This window comes from Melozone crissalis, unplaced genomic scaffold (genome assembly GCF_028551555.1).
Source record: "Melozone crissalis strain CALT ecotype California unplaced genomic scaffold, PUWL_Pcris_2 ptg000018l_1, whole genome shotgun sequence".
In the NCBI taxonomy this organism is placed as follows: Eukaryota; Metazoa; Chordata; class Aves; order Passeriformes; family Passerellidae; genus Melozone; species Melozone crissalis.
Window position 1 is genome coordinate 8,642,664 of NW_026535796.1, and position 27,171 is coordinate 8,669,834.

At 40.5% G+C, this 27,171-nt stretch overlaps 1 protein-coding gene across 5 annotated transcripts in view; it reads right to left on the reverse strand.

Moving 5' to 3' along the window:
• SERGEF (secretion regulating guanine nucleotide exchange factor) overlaps nt 1-27,171 on the reverse strand; it is a 142,246-nt gene that overhangs the window by 114,313 nt on the left and 762 nt on the right. For all 5 annotated transcript variants that reach the window (XR_008482990.1, XR_008482991.1, XM_054275615.1 and 2 more), the window contains exons 2-8: nt 26,221-26,359; nt 25,378-25,533; nt 23,683-23,777; nt 22,493-22,553; nt 21,193-21,306; nt 20,830-20,892; nt 17,446-17,604 (exon numbers count right to left, since the gene is read on the reverse strand). Coding sequence is in view for 3 of the 5 variants with exons in the window: in XM_054275615.1 (XP_054131590.1) it covers nt 17,446-17,604; nt 20,830-20,892; nt 21,193-21,306; nt 22,493-22,553; nt 23,683-23,777; nt 25,378-25,533; nt 26,221-26,359 (787 nt within the window). In the remaining 2 variants the exon portion in view is untranslated. The remainder of the gene's footprint in view (nt 1-17,445; nt 17,605-20,829; nt 20,893-21,192; nt 21,307-22,492; nt 22,554-23,682; nt 23,778-25,377; nt 25,534-26,220; nt 26,360-27,171) is intronic.

A 27,171-nucleotide genomic window follows, 5' to 3' on the forward strand; every position in this document is an offset into this window, starting at 1 on the left:
AAGCTGAAAACAATCACATACTACATTTAATACAAGTGAGGCCTTTTAACATAGTAGTTACATTTTGTTAGGGTAAAGGATAAAAACAAATTTCATTAAGAGAATTACCAGTGTATCTTGGATTAGGAAGACAGTTTGAGGTTTAAAAAACATGCTTGTTCTGAAGTTATTATATTTACTTTGCAATTTATATAGATCTCTGCTAAAAATATCTGCAGCTGCAAAAATGTACATAAAAAATTTGAACATACACTAAGCTTCAGGCTTTTACATCAGACCAGGTCACTTTGTACAGAACCCTGTTAGTGGACTGAGAAAGGATAAGCAGGCTGCTCTATTTTATATTAAATACAGGAACTGAAACCGAGTTTTATGAAATCTAAAGCCAGAAAGAATTTTTGTAACATCTAGTTAGATCATTAATTTACCACAGGCTCTCAAACCCTACCCAGACATTGCTGTATTGATCCCTAGAACTGTAGTTGAATTAAAGCATTTCAACTCTCAGAAGCCAAAAGTATCAAGTGCCACAGGCAAAAACATCAGGAAGCTGCAAGGCCTCTGAGAAGGCAAGCTTTGAATTGGTAATGCAGACCCAGATCCTCACACAGTCTGCAGCACTAAACATACACAGAGGCAACAAAGGTTTCTCTCAACCTTTTGGGGAAACAACTCCTTCCTCAAATGAATCTGGTGTTCTGTCTGGACCCAGACAGGAACAAGAAACACCAGGACTCACAAAACAAAAATGAACCTTTGCACCATCCCACCAGGGTACTGCTCCAGTGCAACTCAAGACTGCAAGTATATATGAAAGATCACAACAGCAACGATGCTTAGCTGCAACAAAACACCTGCCACCCACAGATTCCATTTTCTTTCACTGAACAAGCCAGCAAAGAATCACTTACACATGCAAAACCAAACAGAAGCCTTAGCAGAATGTAAACTATTTCTGTAAAACATAAATGTAAAATGTTTCAGATTACAAACACAGACCACTGCAATTAACTTTTTCTTTTCTGTCACAATAAGGGAAACGGGTTTCAGGTGGTTATTAGCACTCAAGCATGGAGAACATTAATTTAAAAATATTAATGCCAGATACATTAATTTTTGCTTTTAGGACAAATTTCTTGAATGCCCAAAGATAAGTTAAGCAACCAGTTCCTTCTCACTGCTCATCAATGCAGTTATCAGCTCTTTTGAGACATATTTCTTCCCCAGACTTGTTCCTGTTTGCAGAATATTCCCTATCCCATGCTCAGATTCCTGCTAATGGTCAATAATTTCTATTTTCCAGCCAAAAAACAGTTGCCCAGGGATGCTTTAAAAAAAAAAAAACAAAACCTCAAAGTGCATAAATCTGTCTTTTCTGTGAGAGAAACTGACAGAAACTGATTTAGATGTGCCTTCTCTATGAAATCCTGATTATACTTTCAGCAAACAAACAAAAAAACCCAGTCTCAAGTAGAAATTTCAGGCTGAGGCAAACACCAATGCATGGAAAATTCCGCCAAAGGTTAAAGTCTCGTCAAAATCCTGAGGAAAAGAAAGCACTGAGCTATGACAGAAAGCATTGAGCAATTGTAATGGGAGGTATTGCTACTGTGCTGCTTATAAAATAGATGGTATTTTAAAATGTTCTAAGAATATTTGAGAAAAAGACATTAGTCATACAGAGTAAGGAGGTTGCAGGATGAATTACTTAAGAATGAAGGGTGATATAACGAGGAGGGTTGGTCTAATATTAGACTAGGACAGATTTTAATTAGGAGTCAGGAAAACATACACAGTGATGAGTCAACTGGACAGAGTACATCAGCCATGGAAGTGGCTGAGGCATCAGAAAAGGTGGTATTTCATACCAGACTCAGTGCAGGAAGAGGGCACACAAAAGGCAGGAGTTATTTCTACAGCTTTTGTAGAAAGAAGGGTACAATTCTGGAAAGCTTTTCCAGTTCTTCTAAGACACTAACACTGCTTCCTAAGACGTGGATCTTGCCATGCTCTGAGCATGGTGCCTCCAAAAGGCATTTCAATTGTTCTACTGTGAACATCCACATTGTCCCAGATGACTTCAGAGCAACTGTTCATTTTGTCAGCAGGCAAATGCTACATCAAATAAAGTCCAGAGGGTTCAATACCATTTGGAATTAAGGAGTAAGAGATATAAAATCATGCATCCTGTGCTATTCTGGGTTACAACCTGAATGAACCACACAGTACAGGAGCTCAGAAAGCTGGAAAAAAAAGACACAGGAGAGAAGATTTTTAAGAAAAAACTTTCTGACAGCTCCTTAAGTAAACAAGACAAACAACAGTACACTACATTGTTTGGGATTCTACACGATCATGCAGATTTGGTTTGCTCGTGCTCTTTGAACTGTAGACACAGCAGTCTGCATCAGTGTACACACAGCAGCAAATCACCCAAAACACATGCTCAGGTCCCTCACAGAATACAGATGAAGGTACATACATATTCAAGGGCTTGAATACAAACCACTCTCTGAAAGGTTCCTCTACATTTTCTTCACATCATCCTTCTGTCCTCATGTATAACAAAGCACAGACAGTTGAGAATGTCCTCAAAATTACAAGTTCATAGCCTTCAGAGTAGTGCAAATCCAGCAACATTGCATAAAGCACTTCTAGTCGCTTCCTGCCTGACAGTGTAGCTTTTCCTGTGCTGTTTTATACTGCTACTGAGACTGCAGAGTATGTCATTTTTCCCTTTTAGCACTTTTTTAATCAATCTGCTCAGCCACATAAGTGGAAGGAATTAGCAATAAAAAAAATAAATACATTAGTTTTAAAAACAGGTTGGTTGTTTCCCAGTAAAACACAACAGACAAATAGGTACATTAAAATTTACTTATTTTCAGTAGACTCAGATTTATCTTTATATCAATTTTCCTGTTTTAACATAACAACATGCACTAGTGTTATCTCCTTGAAGTCTCTATTTGGTACCCAGGCAAGCTTTGAACTCTCCTTCATAAATACTAGATGAAAGAGTTAATCCAGGCTATCTCAGTTCACGGCTGCATTAATGATTACTTTTCAAATGAACTCTGGATATTCACACTGAATGCTTAATCTCAGGCTTGAAATATGAAGTTCTATATAAAAAATTCTTAATGCCTCCTTTCACATGAAAATTCACAGGAGCAGGCATTAAAAATTGACATTTAGAGGCTGCCTCTTGCCTCCTCCCTGCCCTACACAGTGTAACACTTCTGCCAAATCTACAGATCTCTGCTGTCCTTCAGAAAACCTCTGATGTCCTTGACCCATTCAGAGAAACTTCCTCATCTGCCTAGAAATAGCCCTTGTGCAGGGAAACCTAACAGTAAAACATCCATCCTTACATCCTAAATTCTACATTGGCTGAAGACAGCTTTGATTCAGCAGCTGGAAACCAGGCATCCCCACACCTGCACCTGTGCATGGTTTCAGTACAACACAGGATAATCTGCCCTGACAAAGGTTTAAATGGCCCCCTGATCCTTTTAACACAGGAGCTCAGCATACCAGAGCTGTCCACATCTCTCCACACATCTTCCTCCCATGCCCTCCTTACAAACTGGTGCAGCTTCATATAATAGGGCACTCCTGAATTTTTTTCCATATTCATTCATAACAGCTATTAAGAATGTATCAGTAAAACACACATCTATGCAAAGTATTGAGGTCATGCCTCATCAGGGAAGTTCAAACAAAGCAGCAAAGGCATTTCAAGGCTGACAGCAACAGAAAACTAGAGACATTTCCATTCCCACTTTCAGCCTTCTGCAGTCACAGGCTGCAATACACAGCTGGTTCAGAATAGTCCATAGAGCACCCACACAACAAGCTGCAGCTCACAAGGGTTTTCAAGCACTCTCTGAAGAGATTTAAAGCTGCAACAAAAGGCCACAGGAGCCACAGGAAGACAACCATAAGGGCATCACCAGGCCTCCTGTAACAGCTATGGACTTGCCAGTTAGAACTCCTACACCCATCAAGTGGGCCAAAGATTCCTGCCAGCCCGAGCTACATCTGATGTCCCTAAACCTGGTGATGAAATTTAACCACAGGGATGTGGGCAAGACAAACTGACAAGATTTCATATCACTACAATCAGAAGCTTATCTGTGATCCAGCAAACAAATGGCTTCTCACTGTGACCCATTCCCACTGCTGTGGAAATTAAAATTAAAAAAAAATAAGAGAAAATCATCCTGTTTCCTTTCAGAGCCTCCTGGTGATATCAAAATACGGAACACTCAAGGACTTGTATGAACACAGGATATAATGGAAAATACTCAGCTAAGCAGGTGAAGCTTTGAGGATGTGTGAGAGTCACCAAGAGAAGACACCAGGACTGTGAGAGCAACACAGACTGAAATGCTCAAAGTGCAAAATGGGAGCTCCTTTGGCAACACTTTACACCAAGGAACTTTGGACCCAAACAGTTTTCTCCTCACTAGGCCATCTGCATTCATTATGCTTGAACCAATTGTGAAAGGGAAGGTAAACCAAGCTAAGGACTTGATCTGGCTGAAAAGCAGCCTTGGGAAATGGGAGCTTGGCTACAGCAAACACTGCTGAAAGCAGTGCTGTGTTGAGTCAGTTTAATATTCCATATGATAGGCTAGGCATAACTTGCCATTTCCATGACATGCTATATTTGTCATGCACGTTTCCAACAGATCCATCTTTACCAGCACTTTGGACATCTTTAAACATCTAAACAGCTTTAACTTTCATTCACTAAAACCCAGGTATACTCCTCCTTTTTTGCTTCCATAGTTACACCAAGTTATGTCTCAAGATGGGCAATGCTCTGTTAATGGGATTATTCACATACTTAACAGCATGCTTCACTGCTTTGAAAGACTGAACAATAACTTTGAATGTGAATTCCAGGACTTTCCAGATGCCTTGGAAGTCTTGTCTCTGTTTCAGGTTTTCCATGGGTCACTGGCCATTTTCCTCTCTCTTTATATTTCCACTTTGTGTCTCCATTCTCCTTTTAGAGGAGAGATTGGAAATAAAAAGTACCACACAAAGCTCTGAATAAACCAGAGGAAAAACTAAAATGTAACAACTTAAATGCATGTGCAGTTGTGCTCATACTTCTGATATCATACAGATATATCATCCTGGATGAAAAAAGGAAGTGGGGGAATGTAATGAAATCCATGCAATCATGAAACCAAGCTGGAGAAGGGGGCTGGGGGCAAAGGTGGGATTTTACAGCACCTATCAGACTTTGCATTCATCCTGCAAGGTGAGAAAATTCCCTCCTTATTTCCCTCCACTCATGATTAGGGAGTCATGACTGCTTCACCAGCTGTGCCTCTGGCTTATTTTAAATTCAAACTATGATACATATCTCACTTTTAGACTTTTAATAGCAATGCCTTAAAATGCAGATTGCTGGCTAAATTTAGTTACATGATTAAAAACAAATCTAACTCATCTCTACCCAGCAAACAGAACTGCTGCATTCAAGGTTCAATAGAGGACTTAACTCTTCAACTAAAAACAAAGTCCTAACAAAAAGCAGGGGAAAGAAAGGAAATTGAAGCACAATTTGATGATGTCTCCAAAAAAGCAGGATGCATAAAACAGTAAGCAGCTATGGAAAACTATCTGCAAAAGCATCATAGTATACCATAGGGTTTTTGTTCAGTACCTCTGCAAATAAATTCTGCACTATGCTACTACAGCAGTATGAGTCATACACTTTTACTGACATTCTATATTTGTATCTCCATGCCCTTCTGCACTGTTATATGCTTTATTTTCCATACAGGCCTCTCTAACCTGGAATTTCCTTCCTTCTGCAGCTGAGCATCTCTTCCTGTAACATTCCCCAGAAAACTGGAAAGACATCCAGTTCTTTCTGGACACCATTTTGGGAAAACAACACCCTTGAACTATCATAATACGCTGCATGTGCTTTTATTTGTTTCCAATTATTTTCTTGTGTCCAATTTCCTAATTTTTTGTCTGTAAAAGGACTGCTTAGATGTTTTTCCCCTTTGAGGCAAGGTCCAGGTCCTGTTTCATTAGACTTAACACAGTACAGTGCTACAGAAAATCTTATTCAGAGATTACAAATTACAGCATAGGCATGTTTTCTAGACCATTTTATGAAAAGCATTCCCTCAAGCTGCAATGTTGCACACATTTGTGACTCTGCCTAATTTGGAGAACTCAAGATCCTGCTACTCTCAATATCCCATCACCATCTGAGCCTCAGAAGGAACAGCCATGTGCATACAAGAGATAAACAAAGGGAAGGTAATTAAGTTCCCAGTGCTAATATTTACCTTGTCAAAGGGCTCAAGGGCATGCAGTGGAAAGGCAGACACAGAAAAAGCAAAATAAATGCTCTGGAATGGCAGCCTGAAGCAGAGCTGGGCTTTTTCACTGTGGGCCACAAGATGCATTCCCAATAATCAAAGACCAGTCGCACAAGAGATTTCACTAGATAACAAGCCTCAGACAGAAATACAGAAACAAAGTGTTAGAAGAGCAGTCCTTGGATTTGCTAAGTGGCTTGAACTTCCTCAGTCACTCCAGAAGCCGCTGAGTTCTACATCCCATGCAGTTCAACCCTAACTATGTGCTGTTCTTAAGAAAGAAAGTACAAAGACAAGAACAGTGCCACAAACCCAACAATGGCACCCCCAGAGCCTCCCAGGAGATCACCCGCCTTGTTCAGAGTCAGAACCATTACAAGAGCAGCTACAATTGACTAAGACAGAGTGGGCTGTGCACCTCAAATAATGAGCAGCGCTCCCGCTGACAGCAGGAACAAAACAGTCTAAAAGGGGATGGGAAGGAAAATTCATACCCTTTGAAGTCAAGAGATGAATAATGAGCAATAAGGTGATGTATTCTCTCTGGAATATCATCCCAATTTCTCCCTCCACCCACAAGAAAGTTTAAGAGTTGGGTAAGGGGGTGGAGGAGGAAATAAAAGCACAACACAAGATTCCACCTGGGTATGGCAAGATCCTTAACATCAAGGAGACTGTAGGGAGAGAGTGGACAAAGGTGTAAATGGTTGCATAATGGTCAAAGCATCCAAATGCCACTTATGGCCTGAAAAAAATTCCATCTTTCACAAGGGGACACTATGCAGCTAGCAGAGTTCCTTTTGACTCCTGACTTCTTGTGTCTATGTCTCTTACCACTGTGGGGTGTTTTCAGCATTTCAGAGGCACAGGCACAGAGCAAGTCTAAAAATTTAGAAACATTATAGACATGTTACTAATGAACGCAATGTAAGTCTGTCCTGTAAAGGATCTGAAATTCCCAGCCAAGAGGGAATGATGCCAGTGAGATTTATTTCTGATGCTTACCCAGTGAAGCAAAGCTGTCCACAATTACATCCACAGAGCTACAACATCTGTATCTGCTTGTGTGCCAGCACATCTATGTTTAAGGTTTACCTAAGTGTGCATATGAGCAGGGTTGTAATGCAAGTATTGATGTGCTATGCAGCCTGTTACTAAGAGGGGCTTAGGTTTTAAATTGAGAAGGGAGAAATAAAAGAACTTCTCATTAGGAGTAAGGAGGGGACACCAATGAAGAACAAAAAGCTCCTGTTTTTTCAATACCTTCTTTTCTCTGATGTTACAATGGATATTGATCAAAAGAAGCTGTACCCTTCTATTGATGCTTCACACAATTCAGTGAGATAGGGTAGTTTCTAAAGAAACCATGAGTTTTCTCCTATGCTAAAACAGCTTTTCATGGACTTTGTTTGAAGACTGCTCTGGTGAACTAGAGGAATTTTAAATAATTACCCAGACTTTTAAATCACACAGAGCAGAAGTTTGTTGCATTGCAACTATCAGCTTCTACCTGTGTGCATGGCCACAGCATTTTGGGGTTTTTTTGGCATTGTGTGCTCTGTTTCTTTATCTCTGGCAAACTGAACAAGCAAGAGGAGACAAAACAGGATTTAACACCCTCCTTTGTGCTGCGTGACTTGTCAGGATGATTCTTCAACCCACATGAATATCTAGTAATCCACACTGCCACCCTTTTATTGTGCCCACAGCCCGACCTTCACTTCTGGACGTTTTAGTGTCCATTTGTCCTCAATGAACAGCTTCAGCTCCAGGCAGATGTGTCATTAGCAGGCACAAGCCTGAAATGTGTGTACAGGCAAATTCCTACAAAATATCCATCAGCTACAAGATCCAAAATTCAAGATGAGAAATGCCAAACTGATTTTCAGTTTCCTTTCTATCTTGGGGTGGAAAGGACAAGCAGGAAAACATTCTCCTTAAGGACTTTCTGTATGATTATTTTGGGCAGCTCTGTAAAGGTAAATTTTTGAAAATTCTAGAAAAGTAAGATTTCCTATATTCACTATAAAAAGATCTTAGCAAAAGTGACATGAAGCACCGTCCCTGAATAGATCGTTGACTACACAGTGGTTTTTAGATTTTTTCTTTTAGTTAGATATAAAGTAAAACAGAGAATGAGTCAGCTAAGGAAATCCCACCCCTCCTAGGGTTTCTCTCCTGCATGAATCAGATGCTAATACCTTCTATTCCTCCAGGTCTTTGTCCCCCAAAAATAAACCATTGTGATTATATGATTATTACCTACTATGGGCCCCATAATACTAGATAGAGAAGAAAGTAAACCTGAACCACACAGGCTCTTCAATCCAGCAGAACATCCCAAAAACCTAAAGTGTATCCTAAGCAACATAGAAAATGTAACTCCCCTTCATCTGCAGAGTTCAATCTCAGCTGTTTGGGATCCATACAGAATATACGTAGCTACCCTGAGAGACAATGAAGTCCAAACAGGAGCTACAAAAAAAGAGGCAGTTCATCCTCAGTTTAACCACCACACCACAAGCTGTGATTCCTCACAACTGGAATACTTTAAAGAATAAAAGCTACACACTCTTGGCAGATCTCATCATACTACCCAAGTATCAGAGCCATTCTACAAGACTTGAAAATTTACAGCTGTTGATATATCTCCTGTATCCTACAGTACCTTACATAAAATTGTTTATTTCAAAATTACTTCAAGGTAATCATGAAAGGAACAATCTATGTAGGCTTTATGAATATTTTTCCTGTTTGTGTCTAGGTTTTTAAGAAAAAAAAAGTTCCTGAAAAGTACTAGTTTTCAGAAGTACTCAACTGCCACTCAGCTCTTAAAAAGCCCACTACCTGTGTTTGAATAGTAAGACTCATTAAACCTGAATAATTAATTACTAAACAGGAAATGTCATTTAAAGATTATGAAAACAAGTATTTAATGGCCTTAAAATACTACTTAGGCTAAATAAGATCAATGCACTTGCATGCATAGATGGTGCTCACATAGACAGCTGCTTTCAGAAGCTGAGCTTAAAAATGCTTAGCTTAGTAAATGCACAGCTTTAAATGAAGTTATTTGAAAATGCAGTAGCCACTTGTCTTCTCAAAAACCAATAAAACTAAGAGGGCAGAGTACATATACCTTGTTCTTGGCAATCAGTTACCATGCACATTACTTCCACTATCAGGTAATGATTGGCTCCAGCTTCTTATTCCATACCAAGTGAGTGCAAAGCACTTCTACCTTCCTAAGGATTCCAACTTTTTGACAATGTTATATCCACTTTGCATAACTGCAGGAATTCTGATGTGCAAATTCTCACTGTTTGTTTTGTGCTTCACATCAATTCTCTACACTAAGAGCTTTGAGTTGCCAAAATCAATCTCATCACCCTTTCACTACATGCAAACTATGTCACATGCTATGATAACATCCAGAATGAAATTGTAAATTCTTTTGTCCCCCACTCAGATCTCCCAGAAGAGGGTGTAGGGAAGAATTCCCCAACCCAGTCTTCTAGTCCATGCTCTTTTTGCTGGATAACAGGATACAGAAGCATCATTGTGGACAGCTGCTGGGACCCACAGCATATGGGACACTTGTAGCTGAATTAAAGACTGAGAAGCAAAAAAGGAGGTGAGTTATAGAGTGTCTGGCCCAGTATGTCATAGCAGCACACAACAGTGGTCTTGTGAGTTCTGCATTTGGATCTCACTCTATTAATATCTATGCATATGGAACTTGGAGGCAGCTTACGACAGAAGTTAAGAAATGGTGAATTTTCTCTTGCCTTTACCTTTGCTTCTTTCCAGCTTCAAATAGGTGAACTGACAGAGACCCAAGTACAATGTGAAAGATCTCAATATGGTTCAGGAGAAAAGGTTTGACATATAACAAAGCAGAAACAGCCAATCAGAAGAGCAAGTGGCTTAGACAGTGCCAGCAGTTCCAGCTGTAAGTAGTCAGAAGAACTAAAAAGACAGGGACACTTATGGCCAAACTATTCTTAATTTAAGGAAATTTGTATCAGCTTTGTGCGCTGGTTTCACAATAGTTGTGAGAGGGGTGGTGTTTTCAATGCAATTATCATCATTAGCTTTGCAAGAGTTTAATTTGCTGTAATAGAAAAAGAGTAAGAAAAAGCAAACCCCCAAGGAATAGCTCAGAGCCAACAAGGTGCCCTTCTCAGCCCACAAAACTACAGCTCCTCTTGCACAGCTGCTCTGGTGCTGGAGGATACTGAAGACAGAACAAACACCACATTTACTGATTTCCTGCACACAAGCACATACTTATTAATGTATCTGACCTTGTTTATTACATTTGCTAAATAGATGGCTAGCCATAAACTGCAGCAGTCCAACCACAGAAACCAAAGGGAAAAAAAAAAAAGGAAAATCAAGGAAAGTAATTAATTCCTTATCTCACCCACTAATGACTTGAGCAAAATCTATACCAAATCCACATTTTAAAGCTGTAATTTTTTTCTGAATGCTTTTTAAAGATGAAAATTCTGTCAAATTGGGACAGTTACATTATTTAAGTCCACAACAATCACTGTTCCCACTAGTAAAAGAGAAGATATGACACACACACACAAAAAAAAGGGGGAGGGAGAAATTCCATGTAATATTCCCTCTTTCCACACATGTGGCCTAAAGCCCCATAACATAACGCTGAATGATGACTGAGTCATTTTCCAAACTCCTGCAATCATGGAGTGCTTAGTAAAACACGTCTGGACAGGACTAAGCAAGTGTGAATCACAGAACCATAGAATCATTAAAGCTGGAAAAGAACTCTAAGATCATCAGGTCCAACTGTCAACCCAGCACCAAAGCCATGTCCACTGAAACATGTCCTCATTGCCATATCCACAGGTTTTTTAATACTTCCAGGGATGCTGACTCCACCACTTCCCTGGGCAGCCTGTTCCAAGGAAGGAGCAGGCCCTTCCATGAGCGGAAGCCATAGCCAGAAGACCCAAGGCAGATCCAGCAAAAGGTCCAAGACAAACCAGCCTTACTTACCTTACCTTCCCCTTCTGCTCTGCGAAGGGCACTCTGTGGGCTGCTCCACACGTAAGAGGAGCAGAACAGATTGGAAAATTTTGATAGTTGTTTTCCTTCTGTTGAGCTCATTTCTACTCATGAGCTAAATTTCACAAAAATCCATTTAAATCCTACTCTTCCCAGGCCATCTGAATCTCCATGTGCCAATGCAATGTCACAGCTCACAAAGGGAATTTCAAATACTGAGGTAAGTTTCTGTGTCCTTAATGCCGATCACTGATGTTTCCATTTTACAATGAGTACCTTCAATCACACTTAGTGACAGTTCAGCATCTTCCTGACAACCTCTCTTTTCACACAGAAATGATATAAGATGGCATGCACAGCTATTTACCATACAACTGGAAGTTCCTAGTAACAAGGAGAGGTAAAAGAGGGCTGGTGACTGAAGAAACAACTCAATTACTCAAAGATGATGTTAGGAAGATTCTGTGGCAAATCTTTGCATATAAACAACTCTCAACACTTGATAATAACCCTTCAGAATGTACCTTCAGCTCCCATTTTACCCAACTTCCTCGTCAGTGACCAAACCACTGAATTAATTTCTTCAAGACTTTTATCAAAACCATGTAGAAGTAACTCCCAGCAGGGAAAGCAAGAATAGGAGTGTAGAATCACAAAGCAAACACACAGACACACACACTGTTAACTTTTTAAATTTAAAAATAAAGCCAAGTAATGATGCCAGCCCATGAAGCCAAAGAAAAATGCCAACATCTTCTAGGTATTTACAGCTATCTAGAACAAAATTTTAAAATAATCACTGTGGAAGTTGAACACCAATGAGATGAATGTGTGACAGAACGAGAAGACAGCTCTGAAGACAACACAGAAAACAAGGAAATTTCCATATGCATCTAGAATCTTTCATCCTGTTATTGCACACTAAATTTCCCACAGTTCCCAGTGTTCACATCTGAATTTTGGTCCCCAAGTTTGTGCATTTCTTTCTCTCCTCTTGCCGTGGTCTACACTTTATAATGAAATGCAGAAACTTCAAGATAGGCCCTGAAGCTTCAAAATTGACCCCCCAAGCAGATGGACAAAGGCTTTTCTTCTTTGAACACTCATTTCTTGAACTCCAGTTATGCTTCAAAGAAGCTCAGGAGTACCTATCAATCAGGAGGTTTTGATTAAGCTATTTTTTAGTATTTATCACCTGTATTCCCAAAACCCAGCATCCTTCCAATGAAATACAGCTCCCTCATGTAGGGCTCCAATTTCAAACTCCTGGCTGCTGTGTCTAAAGAGAGACAAGCATTAAAACTAAAATATATATATGAGATATATATACGCACAACGAAGTATTTGCTGTCCTAGGGAGCTGCTGAAAATCTCAAGGCAGAGACAGTTTGCTTTCCAGAGGAAGGCTGCAGAGCCTGGATTCAAGAGCAAACTGGAAAGGACCTCTAGTGGGCTGAGGCTGTGCTGCTCGGGTGCCAGACACGTCCTTCCCCTTCACCTCCCTGCAGCTGCACAACTTGCCAGCAAAGCCCAGCAGCTTTACCTTGTGACTGCCATCAGAAAAGGCACCTAGAGCTGCAGCTACAGCCTCTGTGAAAGACTCAAATGCTAAAGGTTAATGACTCAAACAAGATCATTAGAAATGTCCTCTCACTCTGCTCTCGGTGCTCGGAGGGATGTGCTGTCATTTGCTTCAGAAAAAAAGCAGGAGATGGTTTCTATTTTACTGTGTAGGTCACTAACATGTCAGACCCCTTCAGAGTGGTTTTGTGTGGCCTAAATGACAGGACATCAAGGGACATTCAAAGATGCACAAATTCAGATGCACATTTGGAATGAGGATTTAGAATATTATACAGACTATGTCACAGCATTTTGTTCTTCCAAGATTTTTTAGCTGTAGGCAGTTTTGCACAGGCAGCAGAAACTTCAAAAATGCAGTTTAAATAGTGTAACTTTCTGAGTGAAAGAGCTTGGAATTCTTTATCTGAGCTCAAACAAAGCACAACTTCATGTGACACTATGTGACAAATAGATTAGGGAATGTATTCAGGAGAATATATAGATAATAAAGCAGGCCAGATTAAGGAAGGTTATTTATTAGGCTTCCCAGTTAAAAATAAAATATCTTGTTTTGAATGGAAGTTGATGATTCACCTCAAAGTCTTTAAAATACCTCTTTTGCTATATTTAGGTTTGCCTTCAAGTCAGACTGGTTCTATCATTCCCCAAAGTAGACTAATTTACATCTTCCACATTACAGGCCACAGCTTAGCTCTCTTTTAAATGACCTAAGCAATAACCTCTCCTTCAGCAGTTACCCTCAAAGTATTTGCATTAACACGAGAGGGACCACAAATTAAAGCTGACATTGTTAAGGAGAGCAATGCAAGACAGCTGCTCATTATTCCAAACCAGTATCACCTACACTGCAGTGGTGCTCCTTGTGCCATTAAGCAGAGTGCTGGACAGGAAGCCATCCCTGTACAGAGAACAGCACTGGTACTTGGAGTCCAAGGCCACAAGAATGCACCTGGTTCTGTCTTTCACATGGAGCAGCAACAGCACTGCCCTGCCATCAATGAAAAGCATTCCTGAGAGTCACTCGAGCCAAGCATTCACACAGAAAACAGAAAATAAACCAAAGGCACCAGCAAGTTAATCATCATCATCAGAGACCTGATCAAAGAGCAGTCAGGGATTCTCAACTTTTATATTTTTGGACCAACCATCATCAACTAGGACCACCTCTACTATCAGAATAATATAACTTACTTTGAAAGAGAGCTGCTGGTGCCATGAAGTCTAACTGTGCTTCCCTCCTCTGTAGAAAACAGTAATCAAGGCAGGAAAAGAAAGCACTCATCTTCTTGAAGTGTTCTGTGAGTTATTTCACAGTAGGAGTGCATGCAATGGAAATAGCCCCAAAAGATACCTCTACAATAAAAAGAATAAGGAATTGAAGCTGATGAGGATCAATTAAAGGTAAGTATTAAAAACACAACTTCTTGTGAAAATACTCCTTAACACCTTTAAGTCAAGGAATTAATTTCTCAGGAATTAATGTCTTGAATCCAAACTGCTTTATGACATAAACAACAGCAAATGAAAAAAGAGTTGATCAAACTCTAAAAAGAAATTACAGGAAACCTCTGCTGAATGAGGTAGAACATAGTTTATGAAAGAGATGCAGGTATTAAAGTGATTTCAGGTGCAATTAAAATCCCTTGTAAAGAGAGAATGGGGAAGGAATTAAAATGAGTTCTGCGTTTTGCTTTATGCTACAGTACAAAATTTTGCCAGCAGCATGAAGGAAAAACAAAGCAAGTCTTAAAACAGGCCAGCTTACATAAGAGGGAAAGACAGAAGACAAAAATATTTATGCTGTGTTCCTTTTTTCTGATAACAAACTTGATAACTTGCTTGGACTCACTTTAAAATTGTCAAACCACTGCAGCCATGGAACTGGCAACTATTCCCCCAGATGGTTGCTTTTAACAACATCACTCTCATTTACTTTTCCCTCTTCCATTAGTTCTGCAGCCAAGGACTGCTCACCTGGCAGACAAAGATTAAAATGTCATTTTGAAATGGCAGAATTTGTGAATTTATGAATTGTGTGTCCAGTGTTTATCCACCCAGTTCCTTCCTGTGTCTTTCCAATGAGAAGAGTTCTTAGTTACTGCCAAGACAGCTGCAATAACAAGTTTTTCATTATTACTGCTCTGACCAGGATTAATGTTCTGGGAAAAAAAAAAATCAAACAGAACTCTGAGTATTTGTAAGAGCCTCTTAAAATTCAACTACCTTCTGTGGCAAACATTAGATGACAATTCAGATACAGTAACAAACTTTAAACTACCAAAATTTGCATTGTGGTGGGATTATTAACTAGAAAAATCTTACTCATTCTTTCATGCAGCAAAATCCTTGTACACTGCAATGTCTTTCCAAAGTATGAGTCTTTCCGCAATGAGCAGACAAGCATCATACTACAATATTCCTTTCTTTCCATTTTCCTGTGTTTCCAAAAATCACTCTATTTTGCCTCCTTTCCACTAACTGGGGAACTCCCCCAGAGTAAAGCAAGCAGGAAATGTTTGTATCAGTATCTCTAAAGTGAAGTGCATGCAGCCCTAGGTATTTACAAGACAATCCACTGGAGGGCAGGATGAAAATGACATATAAATATTTTAATTATTAATAAATTATTAACGGTTTTCATTATTTAAGTCAATAAAATAATACTTTAAGTAGTGTTTATCTCGTCCTTTGTAAAATTTCTATTGTACATATGTTATAGTTTGCATATTACAGCATTATGTAATTTATAAATAAATAAGTGTAAATATATTGGAGGCTGCATGCTCAAAAAATACTTTACTGGTCCATAATGTTTGGGGATCATTGGTTTATGACTGCAGCACCAGGAAACTGAAGCAACATTTCCTCCTTTGCTAGAAGGAGGTAAAAATACTGGTGGGAACAACTGCATGCAGGGGACAGCTCTCAAGTGGGCTGCATTTCTCCATTATTCAGCTGCAAGTTTAATGCAGCAAATGATTTTCCAGAAAGAGTTAAGTGCTCTAGTTCACACTATATCTAGTAGCTGAACAACCCTTGAAATTCCCATGGGATCCTGATTGGTGTCTGGAGGCTGCCAAAGCCCATTCAAAATTTTATTCCAGATGATTTAGGTTCAGGTCCATTGCTCTTCAAAGAGATTTAAAATTCTAAATACATAAAATACAGTTTCAGCAAAAACTTGTGTCACTGCATCACTTGGCCAGTTTTTTAATGCAGATGTAGAAAGTCAGCCTATTTTTATATAAATTCTTTTTAAACATTCATCAGCAAAACAGCCCTGCGAGTCCCTTGACACACTTCTTGTTGTATAAAAACACTTGCTGAATATATTCCATGTCTGTAATACCCACAGATAAATATCAAGTAACTGAAACATTGAAGTTACTGAAACTCTGGGGAAATTTTATTTAGTGGGCATGCTCTATTAAGAAATAGTGAAGGAAAGCAAACCAAGTTGTCAAGACTCACTCTTTAAAAATCAGATTATCCTGACAAATGGCTTCTTTCTTCCATTTCTGTTGCAATGAGGATGACATCAAGCACTTAATTCAAGAACTACAGATTTTGAGATAAATTCTTTCACTCCACCTGAAAAGTTTCCAAGCAGCTCATAGCACTGATTGCAGCTTTCAAATTTTCAGTATAACATCCTCTAAAAATCAGAGTTCAGACATTTCTTATAAATAGCTAAAAGAACTATTTTGTAGATTTGTACATGCTTCTCTCACATACTTTGATATCAAACAATGAAACAGAAAACAACCAATTTGTTTTTCCAGTCACACATCACAGCTCTGGCAGTTCCTTTTCCTCTGTGGAAGACTTCCACACTCTTGTTCGCCTTAGCTATGGCACCACACACTGTGCAACAGGAGAAGCAAAGAACACAAACACAAAATAGCTTCAAATGTCTGTCCTGCCTTTCCATCTCATCTACCTTTCCCCCCTGCCTTTGTGCTTCATAGTTGGATGAGCTTCATCAGCTCAACCATCCCTTTACACATGAATGTCACTGTTACATAACCCTCCTCTCCTCCTAGGTAAGACTCTAATCCCACAGCCCTCCATATGTGGCAGCTTTCACACTGTCCTCATCACAAAGACTTCCAGGAAAGTGCAGCTTCAACATGAAATCTGCCTTCATTTCCATCTTCAGGGAATGCTCTTCAAGTGTAATGAGGCCTCTTTTTACCTGTCTTTTAGAAATATTTTCAGCTAGCTTATTTTAGTTTACTGATTTTCTTATGAATATATTCTTCTCTTTCCCCTTAATGCCCTACTAAAAGAGCATCCAAAGGATTTCTGCCCTCATCATTTTTCAAAAGACAACTGAACTCGGGTGATACTGCTACACTGTGTGTCCAGCCACTACCAGTGAGAAAGAACACTGCTTGCCTGAAACAAAGACAGCTTACAATCTGCTGTTAGGGTGCCATATGTTACTGCTTTTTAAATATCCTACCTGTCTGTGCCACCAGGTGGGTCCAGCCACTCCAGACTGCTCCAATCCTTTCATGTGAGAAGCACTGAGTGTCAATCTTCTTAGGCTCAGCAAGAAAGATGTTCCTGCTCACCAGCTGCCCGTGTTTGTTGCTGCCCCAGACATACAGATGTCCTTCATCTGCAACCGACAGAGAAGAAAAATCTGTTTAATGGGATACAGATTTAATACCATCAGATACAGTCTCAGTTCAGTGATGCTGAGGAAAGAACATTTAATTCAATTTATATTCTCACTGTATGCATTTTCCTACCACTCTTTACCATTGTAACTGGGTTATGAGAAATATTTGCAAGGGCCTTAACAGCACAGCCTATTTTCTGAGGGCTACACAGACTCCCTGAAGCAGTGAGAGCCCTTTCAGGTCAAACAGCCTAGATGTTTATAACAAAGACTAATTTTTATTAAAAAATTAACCACAGCAGTCAACTTCTCTGAGTAAAAGAAAATCAAAGCATCTTGGAGACATTCAGTGAGCAGTCTCTCTCTGTCCAGCCTGTCCTTGCAGACCAGCTATTATTTCCACTCCAAAGCTTTGATTACATCCAGTAAATAACTTTCTGGACTGCAGCAAATAATTCAAAGCCTGGCTGGCTGCTCTTGCTCTGCTTTACAGTCTCCCAGCCTCTCTACAAGAGCCAGACTCATAGCTCTGCTCATACCAATTCTGCCTCCTCCAGCTTCAGCAAATTCAGTAAATCCCCCAAAGCAAGGACAGTCCAGTGCTCCATGGCTCACCTTGAACAGTCACTTCCTAAAGGACTTGGACATGCAGCTCTGAACACACAACTGAAGCAGGCACCACCCATCACAAGGCAAAATCAAAATATTATTGTGCCTCAAAATCACACCAGACAACACCTGAGAGACTTCTATAAGTGGTCACTTGCATTCCACATCTCTTTTCTAAAACAGGTATTTGTTCAAATGCACACTCCAGGATTCCAAACAGGAATAAATCTTTTCACAGAAATGCCCACAGTCCTTTACATCAATGCAAGCTGGAGTTGCTCACAGCCTAACAACCAATGGACACTGACACAGTGACTGCCCAGAGGAGTCCTTCTGCAGACATGACATATCATTAGTTCCATCTTTTCAGGACAGAACCATTCTTCCCAGCTCCTAGGCCTCCACAGTGGAAAAAAAACCCACAAAAACCACTTGACAACATGAACTGTCAGGCCTCCCTGAAGCCTTTGCCAGCTGCACAAGCTGAAAGTGTAAGAAATATATTTTGCACACCTGATCTTGCACATTATTATGGGCCCAGAAAGACTGGAAGCCATGTAAGTTCCAACATGGAATTGTTTGGAGCACACCTCCACAACATTCAAGGCATCAGGATGTCTCAGGCCAGCACTGAACTCATTACAAGCACCATGACAGAAGTAAATTTTTCAGAAGGAAAAGAAGAAAAAAAAAAAAAGTAAAACTTAGGCTACAGAATATTTAATAACAGCAATAGAGTAGGCCAGGAGAATTCCACTATACTACTGCTGGTGAAAAATTGGCAAGGAGTGGGAGGAGAAGCCAGTACTGACAGTCATCTGCAGGACTCCTCATGTTCCTCTTTAAACCAACACAACTGAAATAAAAAGGAAAAACAAGTCAAGCAATTGTTTCATTCAAATATTTGAACTGTCCACTAAAATTGATAAATTCCTTCCCAGCATGAAGTACACACACCTGGAGAGGAAAAGAAAAGAGTGACAGAAACACAAAGAAACACTGTGGCCATTCATATTCCACATTAACATGCATTGCCTCTGTCACCTCCTTTTACAGGTGGTGTATTTGCTTTATCCCGGGAAAAGTCACATGCTCAACCCTTACCTTATATCTTGAGCAGGTCTGAGCAAAAACTGAGACACTAGACTTAGACTTAGCACCATATTCTCACCCCTGGAGGGTTCAGGCCAGTTTGGACACCAGCAGACTCTACCATCCTTTTTTCCAAGGAACCCTCACCCATGTCTGTGAGAACCCACATCAACAGTTGTGTCCCAAACCTGCCTGGCTGCAAGCATTTGATGTCCCACCAGCAGGTGACTCATGGAACAGAAGCAAAGAAAACTGCACCACAGTGCAAAGGATTCCTAGAAAAAAGGGCCCATTTAAATAAAACACACCCTGCAGCAGTATTTTTATTATATCAAGCATCTTTAAAATACAAAATATTTAAATAAGAACTATCTTGCAGGGCAGCAACAATATCACATTATAAAAGTATTTGGCATTATTTTTTCAGTCTTGGTCCCACTGCTGCCAAATAGACCGCTCTCTTGAATCAAAAGCAAAAGCATGAAAGAATAATCTGCTCACTGTCTAAATAGAGACTGCCAATTATCTAAAGTAGATTTTATTTGTTCTTACAGTTTGTCTTCACTAATCTTGCATACACTTTGCATCTTTGAATTCAATACAATTTACATCTTGGAACATCTCCCCATACAACTAAATCTCTATGGATCTGCAGAAGCAAATACTCCAGTGCTCCTTTAATGATGACAGAGGTACCAGATGGCTACAGATTTGCTAAGAACTTGTTCCTGTGAAGTTTGGCAAAGACTTGTCTTTATAAGGTTCAATATATTTTACACACTTCAAAACTGTAAGATTTCAGCATGAAAGCTATTCTGTTTCCCCTTCTCCCAATCTGTCAAAATAAAAAGAAATCTTTATTAGACTTTCATTACTGGATACTCAGTACTCCAGCATGGGAGCACAGCCCAAGGATCAAAGAACGAATGGCAGACATTATGGAAGTGCCTGAGCAATTAAAGCAGCTTCCTACTCTTCAAATAAGCTTTGTGCTCTTACACCAGAGATGTGCACACTGTCACAGTGGAGCCCAAGACACCTCAGAGAGCTCCAGGCCTGCTCACAGCCCTGCACTGCCCCATGCACAGGCATCAGCTCACGCTGCTGGGGCTACCCTGCTGCTGCCTTTCCTGGCACAGCCACCCAGCACAGCTCTTCTCCCTGGGCAAAGGCTGCACTGGCTCCAGCAGTAACCATACCCAGGAGGGCATCCTGCTGCAGCTCCAGAGAATTACAAATCCTTTCAGACTTTCCAGCCATTAAGAGCCCAGCCCCTGAAGGACAAAAGGGCTAAGGCCTGACCCCAAGAAAAACCCACAAAACTCAGAGAACCCGAAACACGAATCCAGCTCTTAAAACAAAAGGAAAGTTCTCAGAGTGCAAAAGTATTACAGAACAATTACCAGCACTAACCAGGCCAGATCAATTTTCAGCAGTTTTACCAAAATTGACAACTTTTCAAAAGCAGAGAAACCTTAGAAGGGTGAGATGAGGGCTTTCACCTGTGCACCTGAGGCCTACCTGTGAGGGACACGGAATGACAGGAGCCTGCAGCAACTGCCTTCACCTTTACATCTTCCAGTCCTGGAAAAAACATGGTAGGATAAAATTTCTACAGCAGGCATCAATTCACACACAAACATACATACAAGTGTAACAGGATGGAGATGACTTTTATAACAAAAGGCTCTGTCCTTGGGCCACACACATGGCAGGACTCTCATGTTCCCCACAGATCACAATTTTCTGTGACCATTCTATCCCTCAGGTACTCCACTCCATGTTTACAGTACCACGTGGCTTTGCAGAAAGGAAGATATGTACCACTCCAAATTAAATTTCTGCTCTATCCACCCACACAAAGGAAGCAGATTCCTGGGTTACCTGCCACTTCACAGGGCTCCTTGGCTGTCAGGAACACAGGGAGGGCTTTGCCTTGGCTTGCACGCCTTGCCTGAGATGCCATCCCAGTCCCCCACTGCAGCACCAAACCGCTGTCTTTTCAGAGTAAACACAAATAAAAGAGATTAAAACCCATCAGCCACCAACAAAAATCACCTCACACAATAATGAACATGTGAAAGTTCAAAATTATTTCATTCAAGTCATTTTCACCAATTCAAATGACACTTCAGAAGACCTTTATGCCAAAAAAACATTCAGATAACCCTGGTGAAGCCATCAAGCAACAAACAGCTGTAGTCTCAGTATGCAGGTAAGAAAAGTAAAAAGGTGGGAAGCTACTGGAGACTCAGTAAGAGAAATCCTGTGCTTGCAGTACCTCAGGAATGGACACAAAGTTCTTGTACTTTTTCTTCCCTTTCCCCCTCTTGATACCAATTTGTTTGTGCAGCACAGGGAATCTCAATTCCTATATTATACAAGCACCAGAGATCCCACTGTTCTTCCAAGCATCTCCTGTGCACCTTCAGCTCCACTACCTGGAATCCATACTGAAGTTCCCAAAAAGCTAAACCAAATACAAGAGCAGGTACAGTTTGTTTTTCCTCAGTTTTAACACAACCATGCTAAAAGGGAGAGTTTGATTTCTACTGTTACACCATCAACAAACTGAGAGTATCTAATAACAGCAGGAGAAATATTTAGTTTCATTCCTGTGATTTTTCAGGTGTCAATTTCAATCACATCATTTAAAAAGCCACAATTCATGTGCAGTTCCATTTTGAAGCATCTTATACAAACTGAAGTTACTTTTCCTACTATAATGAGTTCAAATCCTAAGATACTTTGATTGAGCAGAGTCCTCTTTCCTGAAAAACCTCCTTTTATGTATTGTTTCAGAATAAGCAAAAAGAAATCAGTATCTTTTCCATCCATCAGAAAATTAACTTGTTATTAAACCACCACTCTGAACTCTTGGTAAAAGTTTTTCCCCATGATTTTCCAGGAAGATGCTTCTAGAGTGTTTATTATTCACGTTAATTTGTCCCAAAATCTTACAGTCCATGACTTTGAGGTCTATTTTTCCCTGTGATAGTTAAAATAAATAGATTAGTTTTCATCCTCTTTTATTTAAAATAAAGTTATTAAATTCCATTCTCTTTTCCTCCCTCTCCTCCTCCAAGCCTTTAAAATCCCATTTCATTTGTTACTGCAAAGATTATGTATCTTTTCAGATAAATTTTCAGATTATTTTAAAATATTAAAATTATAACATACTCACCTGTAGCAGCAAGGGCATGTCTCAGTCCTGCAGCAACACTCACCACCTTCTCTTTGAGAGACTAGGCAATTGAAAGAAAATTATCATTTAGTTGCTTTTTGCATTTAATGCCTCTAAAAAGAAAATAGGCCAAACAGAAATGGAACACTAAGAAAATAGTGCCCTCAATTCCAGCCTGCATGTCCTAATACATATCAACATTTTGTATCACAAAGTACATTTTGACCAGTAAAAGGTAGTGGGAACATTTTCAAGAGATAAAAAAATAAATCTGCAAAGCAACTGGACGCACAGCATTGTGGCAATAAATTAAAAACCACAGTCAAAATATTCACATGAAAGAAGAAATGTTGGCCATACAAAAATGTTTATTTCTTAATTTTAACTCAGTGTTCCTCAAGAATTACACCAAAACCTCCACATAAATATTGGTGACAGGCAGTACTATATTGCATTAAGCTGTTCAGTCTTGCCAAGTTACTGATGGAACTTTTGTTTTCAACTGGAGAAAAACCTGAAAGTTTCCCTCCACTGTAACAGATCTTGGGAATCACATAGAAGTCTCCCTCTTCTGTTACCTCCCATCCCATCCTGTCTTGCTCTTACAAGATTTTGCAAACCCTTTGGATATCTATCCTTGGTGGAAAAGCAGCAGGTGTATTTAAAATAGGTGGCATTAAGCCCAAGAATTTAAGGGATACCAACCCAAAGAGCAAATATTCAGCATGAACAGTTTGTATGGTGAGGGATGACAGATTCACATCAGCCCTGTCAATACCATCCAATTTTAAGGCACCATTCTGCAATGGATGTTCTCAGGAAACATCAAGGGCACAGGAACATCAAGTGAACTAACTCCTACTCACTAGAGGTCACCTAACGGATCAGCCATCCTCTTTTTCCTACATTAAAAAAGCAACACAGGAGCATCTGACATGAGCCATGATGCTAATTTCTTGTCTGAGAAGCGAAAGAATCAACGTTCTGTTAAAAGTGGGAAACTTTTCCATACAAGAAAAGCAGTCTCAGCACTTCAATTCACCTTGGGCCTTTACTTTGTAAGCTCATCTGTAGCAGATAGGCACTATAAAAAATTAGTTGAAGAGTCTGGCTTAAAGCCCATTGAGGTCAGATGACCTCTGTAAGCTGCTGGAAGCAATATAAAAGCACAACACCTTCTAAATCTTTACCTCAATCTTTTGTGGAATCAAGCATGGGCCTGAAATTTGAGGAAGTCCCAGCTGTCCAAAAGAGTTTGACCCACAGGACAGCACAAGGCCAGATCCTGCAAAAATGAAGTGTTAGAGCAGAATCAATAAAGCCAGGAGCAATAGCACTGTAACATTATAACAAGCACAATAACACAGCCAAGCAGCTCAAGAAATGACTTAACATGTCCCTTTACAAAGCCCCTGAGGCCAAAGGCTTCTGGTCTTACACACCATGTCCAGAAAAGGTCTCAAGTTCACTGGGACACAAGGAACAGAGGGTGATTTAGCTTGCAACGCTTAAAATCTGTGAGTGCCAGCAGGCAGAGTCACAAAACAGTTTGTGTTGGGAGGGACCTAATGATCTTCCAGCTCCAAGCCCCTGCCATGGGCAGGAACATCTTCCACTATCCCAGGCTGCTGAGACCCCCATCCAACCTGGCCTTGAACATTGCCAGGGATGGGACATCCACTCCTCCACAGCTTCTCAGGCAACCCGTACCAGTGCCTCACCACCCTCCCAGGAAAGAAATTCTGCCTAATAACTAATCTAAACCTGTCCTTTTTCAGTTTAAAGCCTTCACCCTTTGTCCTATCACTACAAACCTCTGCAAAAAGTTCCTCTGCAGCTTTCCTGTGGCTCCGTTAAGGTTCTGAAAGGTCACTCCTATCACAGATGTCCCAGGGCAAGTGCAGCCTTTAGTTTATGATTGGGCTGTGCTGCTTTCTGACCACAATGCACTATACAATAATTACAGGGGTGGTAGTTCCTTTACTAAATCTATGTCTGATGTGCAAAATACAGAACACCATGGCCTGAGTTATGCCATTTTAATCAATGTAGGTAGTACCTTACTATTCAATCTGCTCCAGTGATGTCAGAGAGATTTATCATGTGGATGGAACTAGTCAAGGTATTACTAAGATTGATTATGGATGTCATGACTGGGTATTTGACAATGAGCTGCAAACAAGTTCTGAATCCATTACTCTTGAGAGAATTTTTGAATGTGATCATCGGTAATATTTACTATAAAGTGAAAGCCATCTTTCAAACATGTCAGGTTTCAGAGAATGGCTAAAACCTGAATCATTGCTAAACCAAATTCCATATAAGGTTATGAGAATTTGTCCAGGGTTAGGACCTTCTCCAGGCTGAGCAGCCCCAACTCTCTCAGCCTTTCCTCACAGGAGAGGTGCCCCATCCCCCTGATCATCTTGGTGGCCTCCTCTGGGCTGCCCCCAGCAGGTCCCTGTCCTTGCTGTGCTGGGCCCCAGAGCTGATGCAGCCGCAGGTGGGCTCTGAGCAGAGCAGAGGGGCAGGATTCCCTCCCTGCCCTGCTGCCCAGGGGCTCTGGGTGCAGCCCAGGACACGTTTGGCTCTCTGGGCTGGGAGAGCCATGGCTGGGCCATGTCCAGCTCTCACCCACAGCACCCCAAATCCTGCTGGGCAGGGCTGCTCTGGATCTGCTCATCCCCAGCCTGTGCTGGTACCAGGGGCTGTCCTGACCCAGGTGCAGCCCCAGCACTTGGCTTTGTTGAATTTCCTGAGGTTCCCATGGGCCCCTTCTCAAACTCATCCAGGTCCCTCACATCACACAAGCAATAGTGTTGTGGAATTTCCAGCATGTTCTCCACATCAAGGTATTTCCTCAGCTCTTAGAGAGAAAGATTTACCTACTAATATGATTGTAAAATCCCATCCACATGCAACTTGTTTCACACAAAAGCCAGACAGGGCAGTGCACAAAGTAAAACGCAGTACGTCCTCTGTGTGATTCAGTCCCAGCTGCCCATCTTTGTTGTGGCCACAGACAAAGAGTTGTCCTGCACCTGGAAGAAAAACAAACAAACAAACAGTGTTCCACTTCACAGACTAAAAAGAAACCTACTTCTGTGAGATGCTGTGACAAACAAGGACAGTGATTGTGTGTCACTTCAGGCACTGCAATCAAGTAACACTTAAGAGAAACAGTTGTTTCTGAGACACCAGAAATATCTCTGAATAAGTATAGCTTTGGAGAGCTGGGTCTGTCAAGGGACACAATCCATATGGTGAGACAGGCACCTCTCACACCAAGATGCTTTTTTTATCTTGTTCACATCTGTCTGTATTCATTCTTTACATAATTATCTGTGGCATACAGCACAACCTTTCAAGGGCCACATGTTATGTCCTGGTCCTTACTTTAGCACTCTTAATATTGAATAACCTCTGACTCCTCCTTCCCACCCCCCATCCTCAATACAGAAAATTTGGCATCTTTGTATGAAAGAAACAGCTGAAGAAACCGTCCTCACACAGCCACAAAGTAACCACACAATATATGAGCAACAGGCATTTCCCCCATTTCCCCAAATATTGAGTTAACTGGGAGGAGAGGAAGCTGTTTTACAACTAAAGATTGTACTTGTTGAGACACAGCAGCCACAGAGAGGTGGCAGCACTGAACCAAGAGGGAAACACACCAAAAAAAGTGATTAAAAGCCAAACACTCCATGTAAGAGCAGTGTTTTTACCAGTGATAACTGCAGAATGTCCCCCTCCTCCAGCAATGCTTGCAATGTCTTGACACTTGCAGGAAACATCTTCCAGGGCCTGAGGAACCAGCACATCCTCTTTATGACCAAGACCAAGTTGTCCATAGCTGTTTGCACCCTTCGAAAGCACACAGAAAAATAACACTTTTTATGAAAGTCAACAAAAGAAGCACACATATACTCCCAGGGACAAACAAGCATATTTGGGATATACCACGGGTTAGTCTGCTCCTAAAAATCCCCTGATATGACACAGGATTCCCAGCATTACAGACCAGGACTGTCCTAACTTTGCTGTCACTGCGGTGTCTGTGCAGCCTCAGTATTTCAAAAAGCATGCTGGAATACAACCTGTTAAATAAAATTTCAACTGCAGACTCACAGTTTATAAGGAAGAAAACCTTTCTATCAGGATGATTACCACACCTTTATTTTAATACCAATGATTCCCACTCATCACTAAGGTCTTATTCATGCCACTGCTTTCTGGCAGGCTACCTCCAAAAGGAGAACAGAAAGACCTTTTTTTGGAACCTAAAGAAGTAAATCAGAAACATTAACTAAACTCATTAACTAAATATTTTAAATTAAAGAAATCAAAATTAAAATATAGCAATTACAGGTACTAATTATTTAAGTGTATAAGTATTATATAAATATAGAACTACAAAACTATAGCTACAAAACCCACCGTGGAAAGCAGCAATTGTCAACATGGTAGCAAGTCAGGGAATTTCTTAGTCAATTTCAGCTCCATGTCCAACAGTTCAACCTTCATTCACAAAAAAGGGAATAACATGACCTTCACCACCCCACACACTGCAGCAACAGCAACGCTCCAAACCCACAGTGCTCACAGCTGGTAATCTCCAGCAAATACTATCCCGACCTCACCTGTGCACCCACCTGCTCTCAATTTATCCTCCCCCG